Source organism: Podarcis cretensis (assembly GCF_951804945.1).
Source record: "Podarcis cretensis genome assembly, chromosome: 6".
In the NCBI taxonomy this organism is placed as follows: domain Eukaryota; kingdom Metazoa; phylum Chordata; class Lepidosauria; order Squamata; family Lacertidae; genus Podarcis; species Podarcis cretensis.
Window position 1 is genome coordinate 46,155,162 of NC_137175.1, and position 24,246 is coordinate 46,179,407.

A 24,246-nucleotide genomic window follows, 5' to 3' on the forward strand; every position below is an offset into this window, starting at 1 on the left:
TCCAGGGGGATCCCCAACCCTGGCCATTCCGCTGGCAGATAAATACTGATGGATATCCCCATCTAATCAGGGACTGCAGAATAGCAAATTGCTGCCTCTTATCTGGATTTCTGGTCTTAAAGGGAAGCCTTTAAGGGAAACCCAACTATGGGTTGAGAAATACAAGGTTCCCTAATGGTAAGTCCCAAATGGGCCCAACTTTTTGTACTGCTCTCTCACTTGTTTGAATTGACTCACACCCTTTAGCAGTTCAGTATGGTACCTGAAATCCTCTGCTGTTCCTGAGAAAAGTCAATGCCTTCACCAATGGAGCTCATTATTTTTTCAATCTGAAAAACATAAGAAATTATTAGTGATAATTGAGCAACACCTGACTAGAGAGCTTCTTAATCCTATAATTGTATAAAGGTACACGTCCAAGAGATTTGTATTGTTGTCTGGAAATAATAAATTCATGGTAAATATAAGAGAGAGAAATCTATAGAAGCATCTTACCAAGCTGATGACTAGCAAGAAAGTGATAACATTTGTTCATACTATAGAATAATCTATTCCTCTGATCTCACCTTAAAATACAGAAACTCCCCACTACCAATAAAGAATATGCCACTCCAGCTAAGAAGGGAACCTTCAAGGCAAATAACCCAGTACCAAGTTGCTTCTACTGAAAGGCTGCAAAGACATTAGGATGAGCTGGAAAACATGAACAGAAAGCAGCAGTATTCTAAAGTACATTTCAACCAGGAAGAGAGAAGCCAGTCAATCTAACTGAACCACAGGTTCATGTAGATGCTCCCAAGCATTTACATCTCAAAAAAAAGGAATCCGTTGTTGCAGTCAATGCCACATTCTGGATATTATTATTATTATTTAAAAAACAACCTCTACATCTTTTAAAAAGTACTTTGACAAGTGGTCGTAAGTACCAACATCTAAGCAGATCTTCAACCTACAGAGTTTGATGCCCAGGCACTTATTGTGCAATCCTGGAGGAAGGAGGAGGAGAAGGAGCTTCTTTGGGTTTGTTTGTATGCTCAAAAACCTAGGAATACTGTCTAGGAATAGACATGGATGGCAAATGGTGTTGATGGGTTTATGCCCAATTCCTGCAAGACAATAATATCTAATACTCCATTTAGTTCTGCACTGTACAACCCACAAACCTTGACATATCAAGTTACTGCACATCTCATTTAAGTTATCAAGTTTAAGATGCACTTCAACAGCAGTGGAAATAGACTTCTGAGGTATTTCTTCATAAGATCTGCTATCTTATGCTACCATAATAAAATCAACTTATTATGAAAGAGAAGACTGAATCTCAAGATGACATCCCTGACAAATTACCAAATTAATGTAGAGCTGCTTCTTATGAGCAAATGCCTAAGGACATTTAACAGACACAATCATATATTTTCCCTGTTCATCTCACTTCTCCTGCATCAACTTTTAGATTGTAAACTCTGGGGGGAGGAAAGTACCATGCACATTAATTGCACTACAACAAGTAAACAACAACAAAAGTAGCAATAGGTTAGATTTACTCCTGTTGAGACACCACTGCTTTGTTTTAGCAATTTTTTCAAAAGCAATGAAAGGCCGCTCCTCTCATTTTTTTAGGGTCCTCTTTGGGCTACCTCTAAAAAATTGACATTAAATTCACATCCCCTCAGTATGATTTTATAGAAGTAAGCTTGTAGCATAATGTCTAAATGTCAAAGACCTCCAGCAGGAAAAAGCATTTTTATCCAATAATCGTATGAGTTACAACATGTTTGATATAGCACATTGACTTTTATAGGACTCTACAAATAGCACCAGAACAGACTCAAATGTTTTCAAAACCCAGCAAAGGAAAAACACAAACACCAAGAAAGCAGAAAATAACTGCACACTAAGCAACCCCAGCAGTCAGCCTGCTTCCCAGATTAGGCAAAGTTCTGCAGGTTTCTTACATTGGAGAAAGATTGAACTTCGACGACATCAGGCACCTGCTGCTGAAACTGCTGGGAAAGAGCAAAACATGCGTTTCAATCCATTAAGTTAAGCACAATTTTGTCTAGGAGAATGGATTATGCAAGGTCTCTTCTTAAGACTGTTTGATTTAGAACAGCACAAGTTCAGGCCAGAATTTAATAAAGGGCCATGTCCCCCCCCCCCTTTTTTTTTTTGTACCATGAGTTGCCTCCTGGTCTTAAGCACTGCAGGTAAAGTTTTAAACTATTCTACAACTTCTATGGTTGGCTGTGCAATTTAACATTAAAATGAGGTAGATACTCAAAAGCAGATGTGGAAATAGGGTTCCCAATGTTTTTAGTGCACTAAACTATTTTCAGATTTCCTGTTTCTCATACTGCTAAGAAGCAGGTACTTTACAGATAGTTACTTTATGTTACTTTATGTATTTCTTGTGGGGCAACATCCTGAAAGGAGCTTTCTTAGATTGCAGTCATGGGGACCATGGGGGTGCAAGAATAAAAGAAACACAAAGACAAGCATTTTTAAGTCCAATATGCACAAAACAGTCCAACCCAATAAAAAAATTTCCTGAGTACATAAGATGACCCAATAGAAACATGGATTTTGATCAGTTATTTCAGCTGAATGACGTCTTTTTATTCCTGACAAATGCCAATATGTATAAGAGTGCAGAGAACTTTTTTGAAGTCTAAAAGTATGCTTTTCCCAAAAGCATATACTGCAGCTTAGATAGCAAGACACATGAGCAGTGCCCTACTCATGAAATGGGACTATCTTGCTCTCTCTTCCCGATTGCAGCTCAGTGCTTTATGAAAAGCCTACCTTGTGAGATATTGTGTAGAGCAGGCATGGCCAAACTTGGCCCTCCAGATGTTTTGGAACTACAACTCCCATCATCCTTAGCTAACAGGACCAGTGGTCAGGGATGATGGGAATTGTAGTCCCAAAACATCTGGAGGGCGAAGTTTGGCCATGCCTGGTGTACAGGCTCAGAGGATAATCTTTCTACCCCCTTACATGAGTTGAAGTGACATTTCAGTCATGCTAGAGACCCTTGGATCCAAATCACATGTTCAACTGCATTCAGATGATACACCATTCATTTTCTCCTTCCCCACATACACACACTTGCTTACATCACACAAAAAAACCTCACTTGAGAGGTTGCTTTTTTTTAAAAGGAAGACACCCTCAGATTTCTTATGCACCAAAGTTATATAAGAGTAGCATGGGATGACTTAATATCTGAAGGGCCTTGTGAAACCCACAAGCTTATAATCAAGTTAAATAGTAACCACTAGGCAAATTCAAGTACCTATTCTTTGTGGCCTACCTGGCAACAATTCCCTATACTTATTACTGTATTTATTACATTCATAATTTTCAAAGGGCACCTCAAGTTTACCCTTGAAGAACAGCTGCAATCTAGAAGGTCAGAGATTTACAGATGCTTTGAAGCCTTCACTAGCTCAATGCTTTGTTATCCAAAAATGTTGGCGGTAGATTTTTGGGTGGGGTGGGGAGAAATGGAGGAGTCCAAGTAAACAGTCCATTTTGGTAACAGTAACTAGCTCTGCTCTTCTATCGCTCCACCGACAAATCCTATTATGCACACCCAACATGCAAGTGCCTCAGCATTTAAGCCTAACAAAGTCCCTCCATTTAGAACAGCTGTGCCCCTCCCTTAGTGGAAATGTGGACATTTGCCAAAAGGCTTCATTTAGCATGCACTAACAAAAGCAGCTTGACATACTCTGTGCTGGAAAACAAATAGAACTTCCACGTCTGTTAATATCTTTTGCCTCTTCAATCCCAGCTGATGCATAAAACACTTAAACATAAAATTCTTCTGTAAAAAGGTAAATGCCCTGAGGGATGCTTCAAGGCTGCCCACCTTGCTTTTCCCAGTCTCTGCTAATTTGTTTCAAGAGTGTTTTTAAGGATAAAAAATAGCTCAATGAACTTCAATGAAGGGAAAGCGTAGAACTCCCTTTTGTGCCAAGTTACTTCAGTTTTGATGAAATAATTAAAAATGCATCACAAGCGGCACTAGTTCTGCCTTAGTGCTGCAGGGCCGTCAGTATCAAACTGACAAACAGGGAACGAAAGGTGTGTGCACCCCTCCCATTTAGCTACTTCTCACGAAATCCCATTGAAACAGTTTCCCCATGTAGAACCCCCTATAACCCCTGAATTTAAAAAGTCAAAGGGCATTTTGGCATGAGAGCTGCTTTAGGCAAAGCTGCTTCCTGGTATGCCAATGCTATTTTTGTCTGCATTTTGCTTTAAGCAGTTCTCAAGTCAACTTCAGAAATTGCTGTTTAATTTTTGGGTGATGTCTCTGAAGCCCTGGCTTCTGATCACTAACAATCCTATGAATTGCTTCTGAGGTTAATCTAGCTATCCCTTTGAACCTACTGCCAAGAACCAAGAACACTGATATTTCTTTTTTTCCTTTTTTTTTAAGTGCTTGGGTTATAGATTTCTGTGACAAGCATAAAATATCATGCTTGTGCACAGCCATTCATATAAAAACAGTACAGCAGAGAAACACAGCTCAGTGCATGTTGTGGTTTACATATGGTACGTATACTAACTATCTGTAGACAGGCTGAAAATTAATTCAAAATAAAAGGTCTCTCTGTGATCAATGTTTTTAAGTGCTACAGAAAAGGAGCAACATACAGTTTGCTGCCTCGACAATTTATTGCAAAAAAGACAAATCATTCCCATTGCAACGTAACAAGCATCTAACTGTGCCAACATTATAAATCTAAGATAGTATAAAAAGGAAATGGTGATGCTGTTGCAAGTCAACCTGGTTTAACAGCTTCCAAAACTGTGGGAGGTGAACTGCTACCAGGGAATTTAATGTGTGGGCAATCCATGGTGCAACAATTTACACAGAATCTAGTAAGCACTCTATCTTTGAAAAAAGCAAGATTTCTCATTCTAATGATTGCAGGAATATATTTGGAAGCATTTGTCAAGTTGCCAGTCTTCATGCAATAGAGTCAACTCGGCACAGATCAAAGGTTTCACATGCTTCTCCCATCTTTTCCAGGGGAGTGCTATTTCTCAGACTGCAAGCACAAAAATGTTGTTGAAGGTTAATTCTAACCAACTTATATTACTGGTTTTGTCAGTGCACTCAGTCATGCATCAAGGTGAATGCCACCACCAAACCAACCCCTCAGCATGTTTATCCTGGCAGGTGCCACTTAGTTCTATGAAACTTTTGTACAAAGCATGCATGAATGCATGCACAGGATTGCTTTGCTCACTTTTCAAGCAATTTGGTATTCTTAGGATTTCATACAATCATACAGAGTTAGAAGGGACTGTGAGGGTCATCTAGTTCAATGCTCTGCAATATAGGAATCTCAACTAGAACCTCGGATTAAAAATCTCCAAGGATAGTCCACCACCTCTTATGGAAGTTGGTTTCATTGTAAACAAGTGATAGCCTGGAGTGGAGATTTTCTCCAAAGGCCTAGTCAGATTATTATCAGCCATGATTGGACATATTTTTTAAAGGCACTCTGGAATAATTTTTGGTCAGCAGCACCAAAGAGCAGCTCAGGTTTGTGGGTTTCATCCTATCACCAGGCAAGTTGGAAGCGGAGTTAAAGCTTCTTGTTTAAAGCTAGAAGCTAATATGCATCCAAAAAAGGCCTATTACTATGCTAACTGCTAATACTTTTGGAAACACAAGCTACAGGCTTTTTCCTTCTCAACTTTATCCAGCAACTTTTCTTCAGCAAACCAGTGGAGGATCAGTTGTTGGACAAAGTGGGGCATACCCTCCTAATATTCTGAGTTTCTTCCCCACCCCCATGTCCCAAATCTGCAAAGCCATAGTTCAGCCTTTCTACTGTCACCCACAGTCGTTATTAATGCATTTACCACTGAATGAGATGCTTACTAGATTCTTCTGCTCACCTCTGCTTAGCCAATCAAAATAATCACTACCAGAATGTCTCCAGTATCTTTCTCCCACAGAAATTGCTTTGGTGCGGCAATGGATTCTTTTGCTCATTTTCCTCCCCATTTTCCTCAGGAGTGGGGTGAGCTAAGATTTAGAATGAGTAGTGGGGGGGGGGGTCCACTGGTAGCACTCTCTGTTAATCACCCCATCCTAAGCCAATTAGCACCATGCATTCTTCCTGTAGGTGTTCACAAGCCAATCAGAACCATGCTTTTTTCCTGTGCTGCCATCTGCAGCATGTGCCAGAAAGATAGATACTCACAGTGGGACCCTTGTTTACTTATCTTTTGTGTAAGCATGGAAGGGCAAAAATATTAACCTGAAGTATATTTTTAATAATATTTAAATTGCATAATGTGTTCTGATTTTCATTTAGGGTTTTAACTAAATTAAAGGGAGGTGATATAACTACAGTTAATAAATTAACACCAGTTACCCAGGAATAAGCACTACTGAATTCATTAGGACTTATTTCAGAGTAGACAGGTAGCTAACAGAATTAGATTGTTCATGTTGCTGCTCTTCTATAACCAGCTTATCTTATTGAATCGATTAAAGCAAGTGAGCCTGGTTTTTTTTCATGTCATTCATGATTCTTTTCTCACATTTTATTCTCACAACCCAGTGGATATCCCAAGGTCACCAGGGCATTTCATAATTGAGTAGTGGTTTTAACCCTGATTTCCTACACCCTAGTCCATTTAATATTCCTCTGCATTCTGGAAAGAAGGCAAAGTAGTAGGTAAGTTGGGGAGGGGAGGACAATCTTTTTCCATAAGGCTGGAAGGTTAGGGGGACCTTATTAACAGGGTTAATTGGCACCTTTAAGAATAACCAATTCACGTTCCAATCCCAGCTGGGAGCCATCCCAACTGAATTTAGTAAGACTTGCTTCCGAGTAATGTATGGTTGTTGTGACATTAACTCACACTATGAATTTTGACAGCAGGACCCTTCCTTAGCTATGGTTAGACACTTTTCAGTTTACTTCGGCACCAAGTACTCCTATAACTGCAATGCATTTGTTTCAACACCTCTGCAAGAGAGGAGGGTGAAAAGAAAATCAGAACTTTGTCCTGTCAATGCGACCTCCTTGGTCCTTATTGGCCCCACCTACACGACCCCCTTGGCCACAGGTAACCCTATCAGGTCCAGGAACTACCAAATGTCACTGCAGCAAACATAGTGTTTTTAAAAAATTTGTATACAACTTCAGACCCCCTTCATCCCTTTCAGAACATTAGAGAAAGATGCCTGACAAGCTTACCTGGATTTGCTGCTACCACATAAAGCTTGGTGTATGTACCGTATTTTTTGCACCATAACACTCACTTTTTTCCTCCTAGAAAGTAAGGGGAAATGTCTGTGCGTGTTATGGAGGGAATGCCTACGGGTGGCATGCCTATGGATTTTCCTCCTCTAAACACTACGTGCGTGTTATGGTCGGGTGCGTGTTATAGAGCGAAAAATACGGTACCTTTGCATGAGGTTCCAGGGAGTAGCAACAACATATCTATAGAGTGCATCCCCAAGTGTTTCTCTTTTCTATGTGGTTTTTCCCCGTCAAACTGGGGCCATTACATAAAATGTCAAGCAGCTCTGAAAGTAACAAGTTGCTTCTCTTGCCTGCATTGTGTGTTCCCACTACAGTTCAGTGCATCTGTCAACTATCATGGAACTCTAAGGAACAATGTTTTATTACTGGAACTTCAATTATTCTTTCCTATAAAATCAATGCATATGAGGTAATGTTACCCAGTAGTGACTGGTTTAATGATTATGGGAAAGAGGTTGTGTTTATTTGTAGCAGGGATTTGTGATAACAAAATAGTAAAAAAGTAATCAGCAAAACAGTGGGTGGAAGACTATATGCAGTGCTTTTTTAGGGTAAAAAAAGTGAGGTGTCAGTACTTACGTATTGCTATAAGTGTCATAGGTGCAAGCACAAATTGGGTGCTACAGGCAGCAAAAAGTGAGTGGTGTCACAAAAAAAGCCCTGACAACATGTATATTTTGGGCTACAGCTGAAAAGTTGTATAAAATATCATCTCTTTTTGTTCTGTGTTATGTTCTATACTTCTAAAAGCCACAAAAGCCACAAATTAGAAGTGCACAGTTTTTTGATTTGACAGTCCAAACTACATCTTACAAAATAACAGCAAAACAGTACTCTGGATAAGGTTATGTTGGTGTTAATTTTCAATTCTTTGTTTCTAAATTTACACAACAGCACAATGGAGAAGAAATATGATTAAATTTGTAGTGAAACTGACTAGCTAGCAAGCATAAAGAAAAACACTACTATGGGTTTAGGGTATGAATGGATTTCCCTCACACTGCACAAAACATGAGAATTTAGATAATAGTTAATTGTACAGTAAAACCTAAAATACAGGCTGTATGGATGTGGAATGCTATACAGTCATATCTCAGGTTACGAATGCTGAGGGTTGCACATTTTCGGGTTGTGGACCGCGCCAAACCCAGAAGTACTGGAACGGGTACTTTTGGGTTCCGATGCTCGCGCATGTGCAGAAGCACAAAATGATATCATGCGGATACACAGAAGCGCCGGATCGCATCACGCGCATGCGCAGAAGCAGCTCTGTGGGTTGCGAACGTGCCTCCCACACGGATCACGTTCTCAACCCGAGGTATGACTGTCCTATGCTTCTCATTACAATAGAGTAGCTATATGTCTGGAATTTCCCAGACATAACCGGGATTCGGTCATCAGAAACAGTGTTTGGGTGGGAACTGGATAAATGTCCAGGAAAATCTGGATGTATGGCAACCCATGTCGGAAGTGTAGATTTTGGTGAATTTCACTAAAAATAGCTCAAAAACTAAAAGCTCAACAATTTTTGTGTCCGGATTTTCACTTTTTGAAATATGGTGACCCTACATTACAAAACAACAGCCAAGCTTCTTAGGATTTGTTTACTTAGCTACTAATGACCAAAATCAACTCTAGCTTACAGGTGCACTTGTGCTGTTGTACAAAGTGCACACAAAGAGACTCATAGAAATTAGTAAATGTAAACTGCATTTTCATTCTTGCTTTAGCTTAATTATGAGCCATACAAAAAAATCTCAGTTTGAGAAGAGCCTTGTTTTTTCCCTGAGGTTGAGTGCTAAGTAAATTGGCTTTTTTAAAAAGGCAAGAGCACAGCCAACATTTTTTCTTAATCTAATTAAGAAAATTTAAATAGAGGCGGTGACCATTTTTTGCACGTCCAATTGACATGCAACTGCTGACACGTGCATTGGTCTCAGCCCCAGGACAGGGGCAGAATGGGCTTATGCAGAAATGCTGACATGCACAATGACCCTGAACTCAACCCCTGCACAAACGGGGAGTTGCCTGTATTTTAATGTAATTAGTCTCTTTCTTCTATTTTCTGAGGAAGCTGTAACTTCATATGCTCAATTTAAAAAAACCTCTTGACACAAATATAGTTTAGAAAAGGCAAAGCCAAAAAAAAAAACCTCTTGACACAAATATAGTTTAGAAAAGGCAAAGCTAATAAATAGGCTTTATGGAGCCTAAGCTCTTGGCATATGGGCACATTGTAAAATATAATTTACAATGCAGTGCAGGCTAAGAAGCTGCTGAGCAGTAACAGCCTCAACTAAACCTGAAGTGCTATTTTCATTTTGAAAATAGAGTCTATTTCAAGACAGCCTAAAACAGGAGTGGGCAGAAGGTAGATCAGAACCTACTGAAAAATCTCTATGTGATTTGAAGCAGATCAGCAAGAATTTCTGACTCCCAATTTAACAATGACAACAAAATTACTCTGCCATCCTGCTGAATCTGCAAAAGCAAAAAAAAAAAAAAAAAAAAGGTTTGTGTGTTTCTGTTTGTGAAAGGGTTGTAATTTCAGTTTAGTTTTGGCGTAAAATAAAACTTCTAGTCTCTGAGTTCTTTAATTCAAAGCATCTGCTTCTTGCATCTGTCTCTAGTTGGAGAGTGACAAGTTCTAGCAAAAAAACAACCTCAAAGTTCCCGCAAGCATGAAGCCTGCCTACCCGTGTCTATAGAGAAGTAGCACTTCCTGAAGATAAAAAAATTGGTAATCAGATTATTTCCTAGCAATCCATAGGTCTGGCAGACCTCTGCAAATATGGCTTCCAGTACATTGTTATTTCTTCTTATTGCTTCCTGACATGCAATGAAACTAGAAACACCACAAAGGTTGCTTTTTGTGTGATCATAGATACAATCCATGTTGGTCCATAGAAAAGTAAACACAACAACACAACAACATAAGACCAAACCAAAACAACTCTCATACTTTCAGGTTTATAGCGCTGTAGATACATACATAGAAAATTTATTTGCATTGGCCACTAGCCATAACAATAACGCTGTAGATACCATCAAGAGCATGTACAGAATCTATGGCCTTCTGCACAAATAAAATTATGTTCATTTATACACATACAGACATTATACACATTTCAGGTAAATCAGCTGCAAATAAGTTAATGCTGATATTGCCTTAGAAAGGCAAAGCCAAGTAATATGTCCCAGAACATGTGAAAAGCTACCAATGAAGGACAGCTTTAGCATTTGAGAAGGGTAAAAGGAAAATATGAAGTCATATTCTTCTCAGTAGCCAAGAGCAGTAAAAACCGTAAGATTCAGTTTATGAATTACATGACCACATTGGACCACAAGTCTTAAGGGAATCTAAAACCAATGCATAATTAAGGTAATATATTACTTGTCACTATCCTTCCTATAAACCATAACCAGGGCTCCACAAGATAGCAATTACTACACAGAGAGCAAAGCCAGGGCAGTTTATGATGCTTGGCTAATTTGGTCAGCAGCTTCATGCCACAGAATTATAGGTTTGTAAGTTCACTGTTATTTCATTCCACATATACATAATATAGTAGGCTTGCCTGTTAAGAGCTTGGCAGCACCAATATCGAAGACTTGAAAATTTAATGCTATTCTTATTAATCTGAATTCAAAGTAATAAAATAAAGTTGCATGCCTTACAAATTACCTAACCAAATGCATGGCCTTTCCTTAACAAGGAATATTATCTGGACATGGACTAAAGACATAGCAATTTTAGCAGAAATATGTACCCTGGCTGCCTTTCCTTTCAAAAAAATCAGGCAGCTCACTTTCATCTTGAATGGATCACGATGGAAAGGTTAGCAACACAGACTGAAAACTAGATCCTAAGCAATCAGGTAAAGATCAGCTGGGAATCTGGAATAAGCTTGGGATCTGAAGCTCTGAAACAAAACATGGATGACTAAAGAATCATCCATGTATTTTCAAGAAAGCAGAACACGTTTTGAAGAAGAGTCACCCCTCCACAGATAAATTAATGCTGCTTTTAAAAAAAAGGGGGGGGGGAGAAAGTAGCGTGGGATAATTTGGTAAAGGTGTCTCAACATTAGACTAGAGCACTGTAGTTTTGCTTCCAGGCATTGCTACATAGTAGTGATATATATCTGATCTAAAATCAGAAGTGACAAATATCTGAGAATCCTTGGCACAAGTAGTCTATACGCCCAGTCAAGCTGGCAATGTTTCCAGTCCTGGATGCAGCTGATCTACATAATAGGGAGAGTCCATGGACTGGCTTTACATAAGCTGCACAAAGATGCACAAATGAGTTGCAGTTCTGGCTGCTCTACAGCCTGCGTTACGCATCACATTTTTCCTAGATGACCTCTGTGTGGGGAACTGCATATGCAAAATGTGTCTCTCAATATGTTATGATTACACATGTTTGGAAACCATACAGGTCCCCAATGTGCAAACTGTAACAGCATAAAACATTTTCTGTTAAAATTACTAGTACATTTACAGGATGCCTTATAAAACTGATGCAAATAGTTTAAACTTGTTTCACAAATTATGATTGGAAATTGATTACAGTGGTACCTCAGATTAAGTACTTAATTCGTACCGGAGGTCTGTTCTTAACCTGAAACTGTTCTTAACCTGAAGCACCACTTTAGCTAATGGGGCCTCCTGCCGCTGCCGCGCCGCCGGAGCACAAGTTCTGTTCTCATCCTGAAGCAGTTCTTAACCCGAGGTAGTATTTCTGGGTTAGCGGAGTCTGTAACCTGAAGCGTATGTAACCTGAAGTGTATGTAACCCGAGGTACCACTGTACATTGTTAACAAGGTCCCAGCAACTAATGGTAAATAGAAATACCAACTAGGTAGGATTAGTAAGATGGGGGTCTTGTAGTAAGGTTAAAGCTTACTGGGAAATGGTATGTAATGAACTGAAAAAAGGTGTTTAAAATAACATTTGTAAAAAAACCCAAAAATATCCAGAAGCTTTCCTTTTGGGAATTATAGGGATAGAACTACCCAAACTGTATAGAAATTTATTAATGTATGTGATGACAGAGGCAAGAACGTGCCCAAAAATGGAAAGAAGAAGTCATCCCAGCAAAAGAAGAATGGATACAAAAACTTATGGAATATGCAGAAATGGTGAAACTTACCAGAAAACTAAGAAATCAAGATAATAAACATTTTACAAAAGAATGTAAATGGTTTATGGAATATTTACAAACAAATTTGTAAACAGATAAGAACATTGGCAAGATTATTGTAATAGTCTGCAGCTTTATAAGAGTATATATTTAAAGTAGATGAGTAAATGAGCAAATTAAGTTAATCTGGATTTGCAGAAAATATTAAAAATAAATTTAAAGAACTACAGAAAGGGGGGAGGAAGTCAAGTTTTGAAATGGTAAAATGATTGTAAAATTATTGAAATGTATAAAACTGAAAACCATAAATAATAATATAAAAGGGATTAATAAGTTAGGGGAACAAGAGATGTGTATTGTATGCAGGACCAGACAAATTTTAAACATTGTTTATTACATTTATATCCCACCTTTTCTCCAAAGAGCTCAAGGTGGCACACATGGATCTCCTGCTCCTCATTTTATCCTCCCAACAAATTTGTGAGAAAGGTTAAGCTGAGAGATGGTGACTGACCCAAGGTTAACCACTGAGCTTCATGGCTGAGTGGGGATTTGAACCCAACTAAGTCATAAACAGAGCTGATCACTAAACTCAATTACTTAAGTGATTTCAGTGAGTCTACCCTGAGTGCAACTTAGTTAGATACCACCCTTTGTATTGTCTAATTTCTTAGATATTATGTTGTTTGTAAAAGATATTGCTTCAGGCCACTCTGTTTAGATGTCCCTAAAATTGTTGTATATAAGCACAAGTGGATTTCAGAATTGGCTGAAATCCCTTGCATATAATTTTTGTTATGATGTCTCTGAATTAAATTTAGTTGTTGTGTTAGTCACTTTCTTCACAAAGGTGAGGTGACCAACGACAACATACAAAAACAGTATAAACACTAAAACTGATTATAACAAACACAACCAATAAAAAGCTAAAAGCACACCTATATAGCCTGGAAGAAAAAAAACACATCAACGTAGACAAGATAGGTCTTACAGATTCTGCCCACTAAACAAAGCCACAAATTCAAATCGAGGGCCCTGGAAAAACAGGAGTTTTTGCCTGGCACCTAAAAATAGATAAAGATGGCACCGGGCATGCCTCTTTATGGGGAGTATCCCACAAGCAAGGAGCCACCAGTGAAAAGGCCCATTCTCGTGCTGCCACTCTCTGAACTTGCTATGGAGGGGTCACATGGAGAAGGATTCAGATTATGAATGCTGGGTCTAAATTGGTTCATGAAGGGAGAGGTGGTCTTTGACATATCGGGATCCTGACCTGCAGAATACTTCATAGGTTAAAAGGAGAACTTGAACTGGAGACTTGAAACTAACTGGCAGCCAGTTTTGTTGTTCCAGAATTGGTGTTACATGTACAGACCACTCTGCCCCAGTCAAGAATCTGGCAGCTAAATTTGTAATAGCTGCCGTTTCTGAACCATCTTCAAAGGCAGCCCCCTGCAGAGCTTGTATGAGGTTTGGGGTGGGAGTCTTGTTAGAATAAAGTTATAAACTCAAACAAAGAAGCAGCCTGTTCTTGCTGCAGGGCACCCAACCAGCTTAGCCCTCCAAGGCCCGGGAGAAGTGTACTCAGCTGCCTCCACACTCTGCACAGGCCTGTTCAAAGGAAGCCCCCCCCCCAACGCATTGCAGTAATTTAACCTAGTGGTAACCACAGCATAGTTAACAGTTAAAGTTGGTGAAAGACACTCGGTGCCACCAAGGCCACTTGAGCCTCCAACAACAGGAACTAATTCGGAAGTACCTCCAAGCTGCATATCTACTCTGATCCCATCCATCTGGTCAAGGAAACCACCCACTAAGTGTCTTAGTCTTGTTTGGATTGATCTTCAGATTATTGGCTCTCATCCAGCCCATTACCAGGTGAGACATGGTGAGCACACCCATTCATAAATAAGTAAAAATAAGTATTAAGTACTGCTTTGCTCATTTGCTTGAAAGGGACAGACGGTTCTTTAAAATAATCAAAGCCATACAAAGTGGAGTCTAAAGTTGTTCTACACCTGAAAAAATGCATCTATACAAGTTAAACACAATTCTGAAACTGGCATGCCAGCATTTCACATCCTGGCAGAGGCGTCACACATCCTACAACCTTCAAGTACAAAAGCAATTTATTCACATTATGTAAAATTTAGTGTGCTTTGACTGCTGCACACTGAATTCATGTCAGCTGAATATTTATGAGCAGATTATAGAAACAAATTTACCACTTTAGCCTTCAGCTAAGTTTAAAGGCATTCAAATATTTATACTAACTACAGCCCACTTCAGACATAAGTTCAATCCTTAATTTATTCCACAGTGAAGTGGAGCAATAAGCAAGGTTCTGCTATATTATGTTTTGCTTCTTCCTTTGATATTTCTATACCCTGCTTTTAAGCCATTGTCAGGGTGCAGACTTCAGCCTTTGCCATTCAACAAGCCTACAAATTGGGGCAGGATCTGAGGTATATAGTGTGCCCCATTGGCTCAGAAAAGGCTCTTACTGACAAGCCAGTAGTATCTGTCTTACTTAAGGGCTCAAGGTAGGGCAGAACTCTGCCTTATGCAGCTTCAGGTTGGGAACAATAGTGAGCACCTATAAACAAGTCATTCCTTCCCATTTTAACCTAACTTATACACAGTGCTAGTTTTCTAGAAAAAGATGCCGGAACTCACCATGAACCCCATCCTTGTTCTCTTATAATGGTAATGGTGCCTACCTGAGGTGCCAGAACTGAGTTCCAGCAAGTTCTGGCTGGAAATAAAACCCTGCTTGTACATGCCTTATACTCTAGTACTTACTCTATTAACTTTGGTCATTCTCAGTTGTATCCCATGACTCTATACTGTACTTACAGATTCAATCACTTTCATGTACCTTAGGCCAAAATCAGTTTCTCTATTATGTTTGTTTTCCTGAGCTTCAGCCAAGACTCAGTAATTTAAGAGAAGCTGATTAGCAGCTTAATTACTGAACTGTGATTTGCGTCTGAAAGTCTCTCATCCAAACTTTATTTTAACCACAGCAGCTTCAAAATTTAGCTGGATATATTACACACAATTTCATCTCTAAAAGAGGTTTATATACATGCCACTAAGTAGCAATACAGGCCGGATTCTGAAAAGACAGAATTCACAAATATTACTCACAAACATACTACAGCCAGATTTATATTACAGTACAGTATATCATATTAGGATCCTCTGAGAAGCATCTGATTTGAATCCAATAACTGTATTTGGAAAGAATGAATGATAGGATCAATATATTAACACTGGATTTTTATGAAAGTATCTAGGTATTTTAAGAGAACATAAATTTCTAATGATGCCTAGTGTAGACATAGCTTCAACTTAGCTAACTATTTAAGAAATTATGAGTAAATTTCAATCTCCCCACACTTGAGTTATTTCCCTCTCCTTGTCAGTGTTAATCATGAGATAGTTTTGCATCTGTTAAGAGTTACATTAAACATGGTTGCAAACCAGTGCTAAACTCCTGGTTAAAACGCTAACCTAATAACTTTAATGTGCCCTGAGTTAGATTCAGATTAAGTTAACCATACTTATTTCCATATAAAATCAATGAAAGCAAAAAGAAGGTGCCTTGGTCCGCAAGAAAAATATGCAAAAATCCACAACCTGGCAACAGCTTTATTAGGAGGAAGCAACATGTCACAAAATAATGAGCAAACTTTCCTTTATCTGTTTGGATGCTGTGCAGAGGCAGGGGGTTAGTGAAGAGAGGAAGAACAATAACTCAGCCTACAGATGGAGACTGCAGACCATCCTGGATTAGTCTCTAGTCAGCGTACGTTTCAGGTTATACCTAAATCTGTTCTGGGGGTTCCTTGAACTATCTGGAGCAGATAGATTCAGGTAGGTAGCCGTGTTGGTCTGACACAGTCGAAATAAATAAAAAATTGTCCAGTAGCACCTTAGAGACCAACTAAGTTTGTTCTGGGTATAAGCATGCATATGAAAGCTTATACCCAGAACAAACTTAGTTGGTCTCTAAGGTGCTACTGGACAATTTTTTATTTATTTGGAGCAGATAGAGGAGAGGAAATTCTATGTTGAAGGCAAAAATCCTTGTGCTAACAGGATGACTTTGTTGGATACCAGCCTTCATCTAGACTCAGCTAGATAATGGTTAATGGTGACAAGGAAAGAGGAATTTCACATGGGAGAAGAGGAAGGAGTATGATCTCCTATGAAAGGAAAAGTCTATTTTCTAACCAGCTCAGTAAACTGCATATGAGTTAAAGCAGTTCTTTTAACAGCAATTAGCGTTCTGCTAAATAGCTACCAAATACATGAGTCAAGAGCTGGACTTGCTTTATTTTTTCAAAATGCAGCCTAGACTACCATCAGAACACAGATGGAACAGCAAATAACCATTAGTACAGAACAGCAGGATGAGTAACTGTTCCAGCAGTTCTCTATAGCCCTAGTATCACTGACCCCAATCAGAGTCTTTAAAGATGATGTAACCAAAAATTCTGAAAGAAACAGACTGAACATTAAAACATCATTGGAAAGGTACTGTGAAAGCTCTTCAATGCCCTGTTTGGGAAACAGAACATCTTGAACTATTTAAGGCCACTATATACAAGTTTAGACAGCAGTTGCACTCATTTATAATTTTCCAACACAAAATATTTAGATAGGAGTTAGTAACTAAGATCAAAACTGCAAGTGTTAATGGCAGTATTCATTTTTGCAATGCATGAGACAGTTTCCAGACCAAGAACTGTTATTATATGCAATGTAATACAGTGGTGCCTCGCAAGACGAAAAGAATCCGTTCCGCGAGTCTCTTCATCTAGCGGTTTTTTCGTCTTGCGAAGCAAGCGCATTGATGGCTTAGCAGATTAGCGCTATTAGCGGTTTAGCGGCTTTTAGCGGCTTATCGGATAAGCTGATAAGCGGCTTAGCGGCTTAGAAAAAGGGGGGGGGGAGGGAAAAAACCCCCGCAGGAACTCGCAAGACATTTTCGTCTTGCGAAGCAAGCCCATAGGAAATTTGTTTTGCGAAGCACCTCCAAAACGGAAAACTCTTTCGTCTAGCAGGTTTCCGTCTTGCGAGGCATTCGTCTTGCGGGGCACCACTGTATATTTACTCCTAACATACCGTATTTTTCGCCCTATAGGATGCACTTTTCCCCCTCCAAAAATGAAGGGGAAATCTGGGTGCGTCCTATGGGGCGAATGCAGGCTTTCGCTGAAGCTTGGAGAGCGAGAGGGGTCGGTGCGCACCGACCCCTCTTGCTCTCCAGGCTTCAGGAAGACATCCACAGCCTAGGCAGCCCTGCGGGAGTTCCCGCAGGGCTGTCTAGGCTGCAGATAGTAGTTTGCTTCCCGGAGTGCCGGGCGCGCTGAAAGCAGAGCGCCCGCGCTTCGGGAACACATCCGCAGCCTAGGCAGCCTAGGCAGCCCTGCAGGAGTTCCCCGTAGGGCTCCCCACGCTGCGGATAGCAGCCTGCTGCCCGGTGGGCGGGACGCCCTGAAGCAGAGCACCCCGCGCGCCGGACAGACATCGGCCAGCCCCACAAGCTCGGGGGACAGCAGGGAGGTGCAGCGCCGCCATCCCGCTGTTCCTCGACCTGGTTCGGTTTCCCCGACCTGCTTTTGGGGGGGAAATAAAGGGAATTTTTTTTCCTTTATTTCCCCCCCAAAAAAACTAGGTGCGTCCTATGGGACGGAGCGTCCTATGGGACGAAAAATACGGTAAATTGAATCATATGTAGCACTTCCAGCAAACAGTACAAAATTATCAGTCATGGCATTAATCCACAGCAATGCAAACAGAATACACCACTGTGCATAACCACCCACCTTGATAAAACAAATATTTTTTTCTGTACAGGTATTTTTATTGTTTCAATACTAAAGGAATCCAATTCCTTATGGAAAGACAATTCTGTGCTGTTTTGTAAAACATAGATTTTTCTGGAGTTGGAGATTATATTAATTTTGCCTGATACTTCCTTCAGCTGTCAGAAATAGAGGTGATTATTTGACAGGTGAAAATTTAGGCATGTGTATTGCAGATACCTGAAAACATCAGAGCACAAAAGGGAGTGTACTGAAACCCTAAACCAATGAACTCAGAGCTAGCACAAAATCTGCAACCATAATCTTCTAGACCTCGACCATAGATTAAATGTGTTCCACTCCCAATTGTTCTTCCTACAACTTCCTATACTTTTGTCATGTGATGGACTAGCCTTTTGCAGGCAAAGCATGAAGAAAAATGCTGTGGCATATATGACTCCGTATGTATATGGACTTGTTTGCATAACACTGCTTGGGCTAATTAAAGTCCTAAGTGAAGATAGATACACACAGGGAGTCATGAACTCTTAATCCCACCTCTCCTCCCCTGCCCCCCCCCCACTCCTTTCTATCAGTAGCCCACCCCCTCCTCAGGTTTATTATTTGCCACCTATGTAGTATTGGTAAAAGAAAAAGTTGTACTTTTTAAAAAATAGACAGTATTACCGGTGCTTCAAAAATATGACACAGAATGCATATAGTGTTAGATTCAGAGAACAATGCTTCCAAAATAATCCCATGTTCACAGTATTTTTGGAAACTATATCCCACTGTTACCCTGGCTAGGTGGGCGCAGGACAGGTCCTCCTGTTATTTTAAGTAAATTGTCATATTCCCAAATGTTCAGAATCGTTTAATATAAAGGTTAATCTATTTCTTATGATTACAAAACCATGCCACTGAACTATATAAATAGCGATTCTTTTACATAAATAGTGACTCCATTATTTCACAACGGATGTAATTTGCCAGACAAGCGAATTCCCTTTACATTCGTTTTAGACTGGACATGTAGTTCCTCAAAACTGACCCTCAGTTGGAGTTTGAGCCCCTTTTAATTATTTAGAAGCAGTTTATACTTGCATCTTTCATGTGACTCTACTTTTAGAGTCCGTAGAATCAGCATTACTGAAGAATGCTTCAGTAATGCTGTGGTGAAGCTTCAAGAGGGACACTTAATCTTAGCTGAGTTATTCACTAAGGCAACTTTCTATCAGCAAGTTTAACCAGTTAGTGGTCTTGCACATGTAACAGTAAAGCTGGCTTTCTATTAATCTTCTGAACTAGTTCCTTTAAGCTACCTGTGCAAAAGTATTTAGGAACTCCTCATCTTTACTGATGACTTCTCATTTATACAAAGCAGACAGCGGTGACCTAGATATGTGACCCACTCTTTTCTACAAGCTATTCTAGAGAGAATAAGCTGTGGAAGCTTTTCCAATGTGACAACTGATTCTCCAGCACTTTCAGCTTCCTCGCCCCCCACCCCCACCCCAGCAGTACAGAATTCATTCTACAAAGTCGCAGACAAGCCAAGGGAATTCACACCCTGAACCTGAATTTCTAACAATATTTTAAAAAATCTTTTAAGCACCCCCCCCTCAATTCTGCACCAACTATGTTCAGAGCTCCAGATTCAATTTATGAGGATAAATTGTAATTATCTACAAAAAGGGGAAGTAAAACAGAGATATGACAAATAGCACCGTCTCCAGTCTTTTTACCCTCCAAAATGCTGTATTAAAATCAACTCTTGCCAACAACATTCCACTGAAAACAGATTTATAAGGTCAAGGTCAGCCTTACCTCATCCCACTCTGAAGCAAATGAAGGTGATTTCTCCAGCCTTTTCTTTCCAGCACTACAATTGGAAAGTGATTCACTTCTGCTCCCCATAGTATCGTCCTCTGTTGGGGAGGTGGTCAAGAGGTCAGAGTCCGATTTTGACAAGCTACGGCTAAGTTTGAGTTCTGCTCTGGGCTTGCCTCCTGGGTGAATTCTGCCCACAACACTGCTCTTGTCTCCTTCCTCAGCACCACCAGGGTGCTGTGGCAAGTGAGGATGTGCTAAAGTTTCAGGGTCCAACTTGTTGTCACTGGTATGGCGAACAGTTGAATAGACCACTTTATTTTGGTCTGCAGTGCTAGTCTGTACCGATATGGATTCCTCAACATCTTCAAGCTGCATAGCAGTCCCCTCGGTACTTCCTTTGCCCACAGCAGAAATAAGTCTGAAAGGGTCCTCATTTATTTCACACACCGGAGAAGAACCATGCAGCAGACCTGAGAACTGATCCAGCACTTGGACATCTTGGGCATCTGCTTGGCTGTTGCTGCTCCTCCTTTGGTCTTCGGTAAGATGGAAGCAAAACAAAAAAACAAAGGCCAAACACAGAAATTAAGAAACAGAGCTTCGGCTTTCCCTCACTGAGAGGGAGAAATTAAAAAGAACAGTTCAGTATTGTTCTGAGTGCTCAGATCGTACCCGAAGTCAGAGCATTTATGAAATTCCAAACACTGGCCTGATTTATGCAATCTGGCAGCCCGCCCCGTTTCATTTTATTCCTGTTAACACTAACAATCAGCCCTTGCTATATAAGGTTTGGAGAAGTGCTAACTATACTCTGCAGAGAGAGGGGCAGGCTGAGACTCCTGGAACACAAGATATTTCCATAAAGGCCAAAGTGTTATTTAGAGCAGCACTCCCTACCCTTGGCACAGAGCACTGGGTGGGGAAAAATAAAAGCTGCAAACAACCTGCAAGTTCAAAAACATTTCCCCCTCCTCCCTACAGCTGCTTCCTTCCCTAGTGGCTTGAGCTCACCTCCTTATGCAAGAGAAATAAGAGCTCTGTAGTGAGGTTAACTCCACCAAAAGCTTGCTTCTCATTAACAAATTCCTCTACACAGGGTGGATTGCCCTATTGCTTGCAATATGAACTGCTACTGAAACGTGACACTTAACAACAAATTAAAACATAAGTCTAGTATCAAATAAGAGGACCTGATTTAAAGCATTGGCAGATATGAATTATTCAAAAGTTTGTAGTGAAGAGACAGTTTCATTAATACAATTTCCAATACTCACTATAGGTAAAAGTGAAATTCAAAGACCTTCCCCCACCTAGCACCCTCACTACAAGACAAAGGTCCTTAATAGCTAAATACGGGATGGTGTTTAAAGGGCAGAAAGAGGCAGGACCAAAAACATGGCCTTTTATAGTACATATCACTCTTGGTTAAAGGAATCAAAATGTTATGCCTAGCTTTCAAGCCCTAAGTCCCCCCCTTGCAGCCATTTTAGAGCTCCTTTTAGATTTCCACAACAGCCATGTGAGGTAGGCTAGGCTGAGAGTTGGTGACTGGCCCAAGGCAGAAAGTGAACAAGAAACAATTATGACTTATATGTGTTTATAATGTGAAACTGCATGTGCTCAGAGTATTTTGTTTGTTCGTTTATCAAGGTTTAGTTTGGGGTTTGCTGAGAGCTGTCAAACTCCTCAGGCTCAGAGCATATTTTGTAGTCTACAAAATATCATGCCATAATTAATTTCTCAGGCTTTAAGATACTACAATACTTATTTTTTGGTACCTTATTTCATGTGTTCTTTTTTTAGAGGAAGTGGGGCACAATTTTGGGAACTGCACCGGGATCCACAACCATTTTAATCCAGCCTTGGCTAAAGGTCAGAGGCAAGAAAGAGATAAAAGTGCAGAATGTCTTCCCACCTTCTGTGCAAGGACTGAGACTATTTAATGTGGTATCTATACGTAATGTTAATATTTAGCAGCACCGCATTCAGAGGAGGAGAAGCAGCTGACTGCGTGTTTTGCACACTGGAACATTTGACTGTCCCAAAGCCAACAATGAAGCCCAACAATAGGGTCACTGTTCAAGTGAAACAGTGGATGTGCTTTCCATCTCCTAAAAGCAAAACAGCAAACAGAAAAATATTGTCTGTCATGAGCAAAGTCTTGTGAGAAACCTTTGCAAGCGTTTTAGTAATGCTCCATATTTAACACTCCAAACTATGCTTTGCTATCAGAAAAACTGGTGTTGCTTTTTTCTAAGTACACTTCAGTGAAATTGGAAAGACTTTGAATGAGCACTTACCTTTTGATTCGGGACTTGGATATTGCTCAGAATGACTAGAAGAAAAGTCAGAAGAAGCTTGGCAATTCAGTGGCCACTGGCAATCTTGGGAAGACTGACCTTTTCGTGGCCAGGCCTGCGAAAGGATCTTATATTATTTAAGTTCCAATGCCATTATCAAAGCAACATGTGCCAAAGCGCAAACTCTACACCCAGATTAATACTTCTGCAACTTAAGTACAAAATGTTTTCTATATATCCAGCTTCCAAGGTTACAAAATGTGACTTTGTATAAGAGGGAACTTTGACAAGTGGCATAGATCATGAATTAGATCATGAACAAGGTTAAGGGAAAAGAAAATAGCATGGGAATCACTGAGCCCCTGAAAATGCCTACCTCCTTGTTTTGATAAATCAGATGCTCCCTGCTTATTTCTAAGCTGCTCTTTACAACCATGATGATTAGAAAATATGGTTTTTAGAATGTGGAAGCATGGGATTCTCAAAATGCCAACTCTAATACCAGATGCCTGACACCATATTGCACACCAATCCAGCAAGCATGCCAGTTGTACACACATATTGTACTATGTCCTGACCATACTACTTTCTGCTTTTTTTCTGTTACATTTGATTTCACATCTCCCTTTTTGGTGGTCATGGCAAACCTTCCTGAACATGTTACCACAGCAATATTCATCAAACATGTCCTAACCTATCTAATAATAATAGTAATAATAATAGTAATAATAGTAATAGTAATAATAATAATAAAAATAATAATAATAATAATTTTATTTATACCCCACCCTCCCCAGCCAAGACCGGGCTCAGGGCGGCTAAAAACCAATAATAAAAACAAGTTGATTAAAATACAATTTAAAAAAGATTAAAATACAACATTAAAACATTAGGATGCAGCCTCTTCACAGGAGGAGAAAGGGAAAAGAAAGAGGGGGAGGGAATCAAACTGATTCTAAGCCAAAGGCCAGGTGGAACAACTCTGTCTTACAGGCCCTGCGGAAAGAAATCAGATCCCGCAGGACCCTGGTCTCATGAGACAGAGCGTTCCACCAGGCTGGAGCCAGGGTTGAGAAGGCCCTGGCTCTGGCTGAGGCTAATCTAACTTCCTCAGGGCCCGGGACCTCTAGCGTGTTGCTATATATGGACCTTAAGGTCCTCCGTGGGGCATACCAGGAGAGGCGGTCCCGTAGGTACGAGGTACATAAGCTCATTATGTGGATAAAATTGAGCATGTGGAAGAAAAGATGGGATGCAAATATAATACATGCATAAATGATATGTCTGTTGCTTATACTGGAAAGTTAATCGAGGAAGCTACCATACTTGGCTTTCCATCTGGTTTGTTCTGCAAAACATGCAGGAAGACCATAACCTCCTTAGCTTACAAGTACATCTTGGCAGGGAAGAAGTAGCCCAGTAGTAAAGTATCTCTCTATAAAAGAGTGTTTTCCAAACTGTGTGTCACAACACATTAGTGTGTCAGCTGCAGTGTATATAATTTTTTTATTAAATAAGTAAATAATAGTGAGTTCATGTTTCCATTTTGATTCCATTTTCCAAATAACCCATCAGACCTCAAAGAACATGATGTTAGACTTCCCATCATAATTTATTACAACTTTCCCCACTAGGCAAATACATCACATGAAGAAGTCACAGGAATTTTCCTTCTTTCACTTACTTCATGTACAGTCCTTTGCCATTTTAGCCCATACTGACTAACTTGCATATAAGCTGCAAATTGTTTTTGCTCCTACAGTAAACATAAAATGTTAAGATTTCCCTCCCAAGCTGTTTATATCCATTATATTTAGGTTCGATGTACATTAAGGATCAATCCTGCC

The 24,246-nt window shown here is 39.9% G+C and overlaps 1 protein-coding gene across 12 annotated transcripts in view; it reads right to left on the bottom strand.

The window, feature by feature from the left end:
• ANKS1A (ankyrin repeat and sterile alpha motif domain containing 1A) overlaps window positions 1-24,246 on the bottom strand; it is a 119,015-nt gene that overhangs the window by 46,246 nt on the left and 48,523 nt on the right. For 7 of the 12 annotated variants that reach the window (XM_079980847.1, XM_079980840.1, XM_079980849.1 and 4 more), the window contains 4 exons: window positions 22,400-22,514; window positions 20,094-20,635; window positions 1,956-2,006; window positions 263-329 (listed from right to left, as the gene is read on the bottom strand). In XM_079980847.1, the coding sequence (XP_079836973.1) occupies window positions 263-329; window positions 1,956-2,006; window positions 20,094-20,635; window positions 22,400-22,514 (775 nt within the window). The remainder of the gene's footprint in view (window positions 1-262; window positions 330-1,955; window positions 2,007-20,093; window positions 20,636-22,399; window positions 22,515-24,246) is intronic. The other 5 variants (XM_079980846.1, XM_079980848.1, XM_079980843.1 and 2 more) reach the window with 2 other exon arrangements.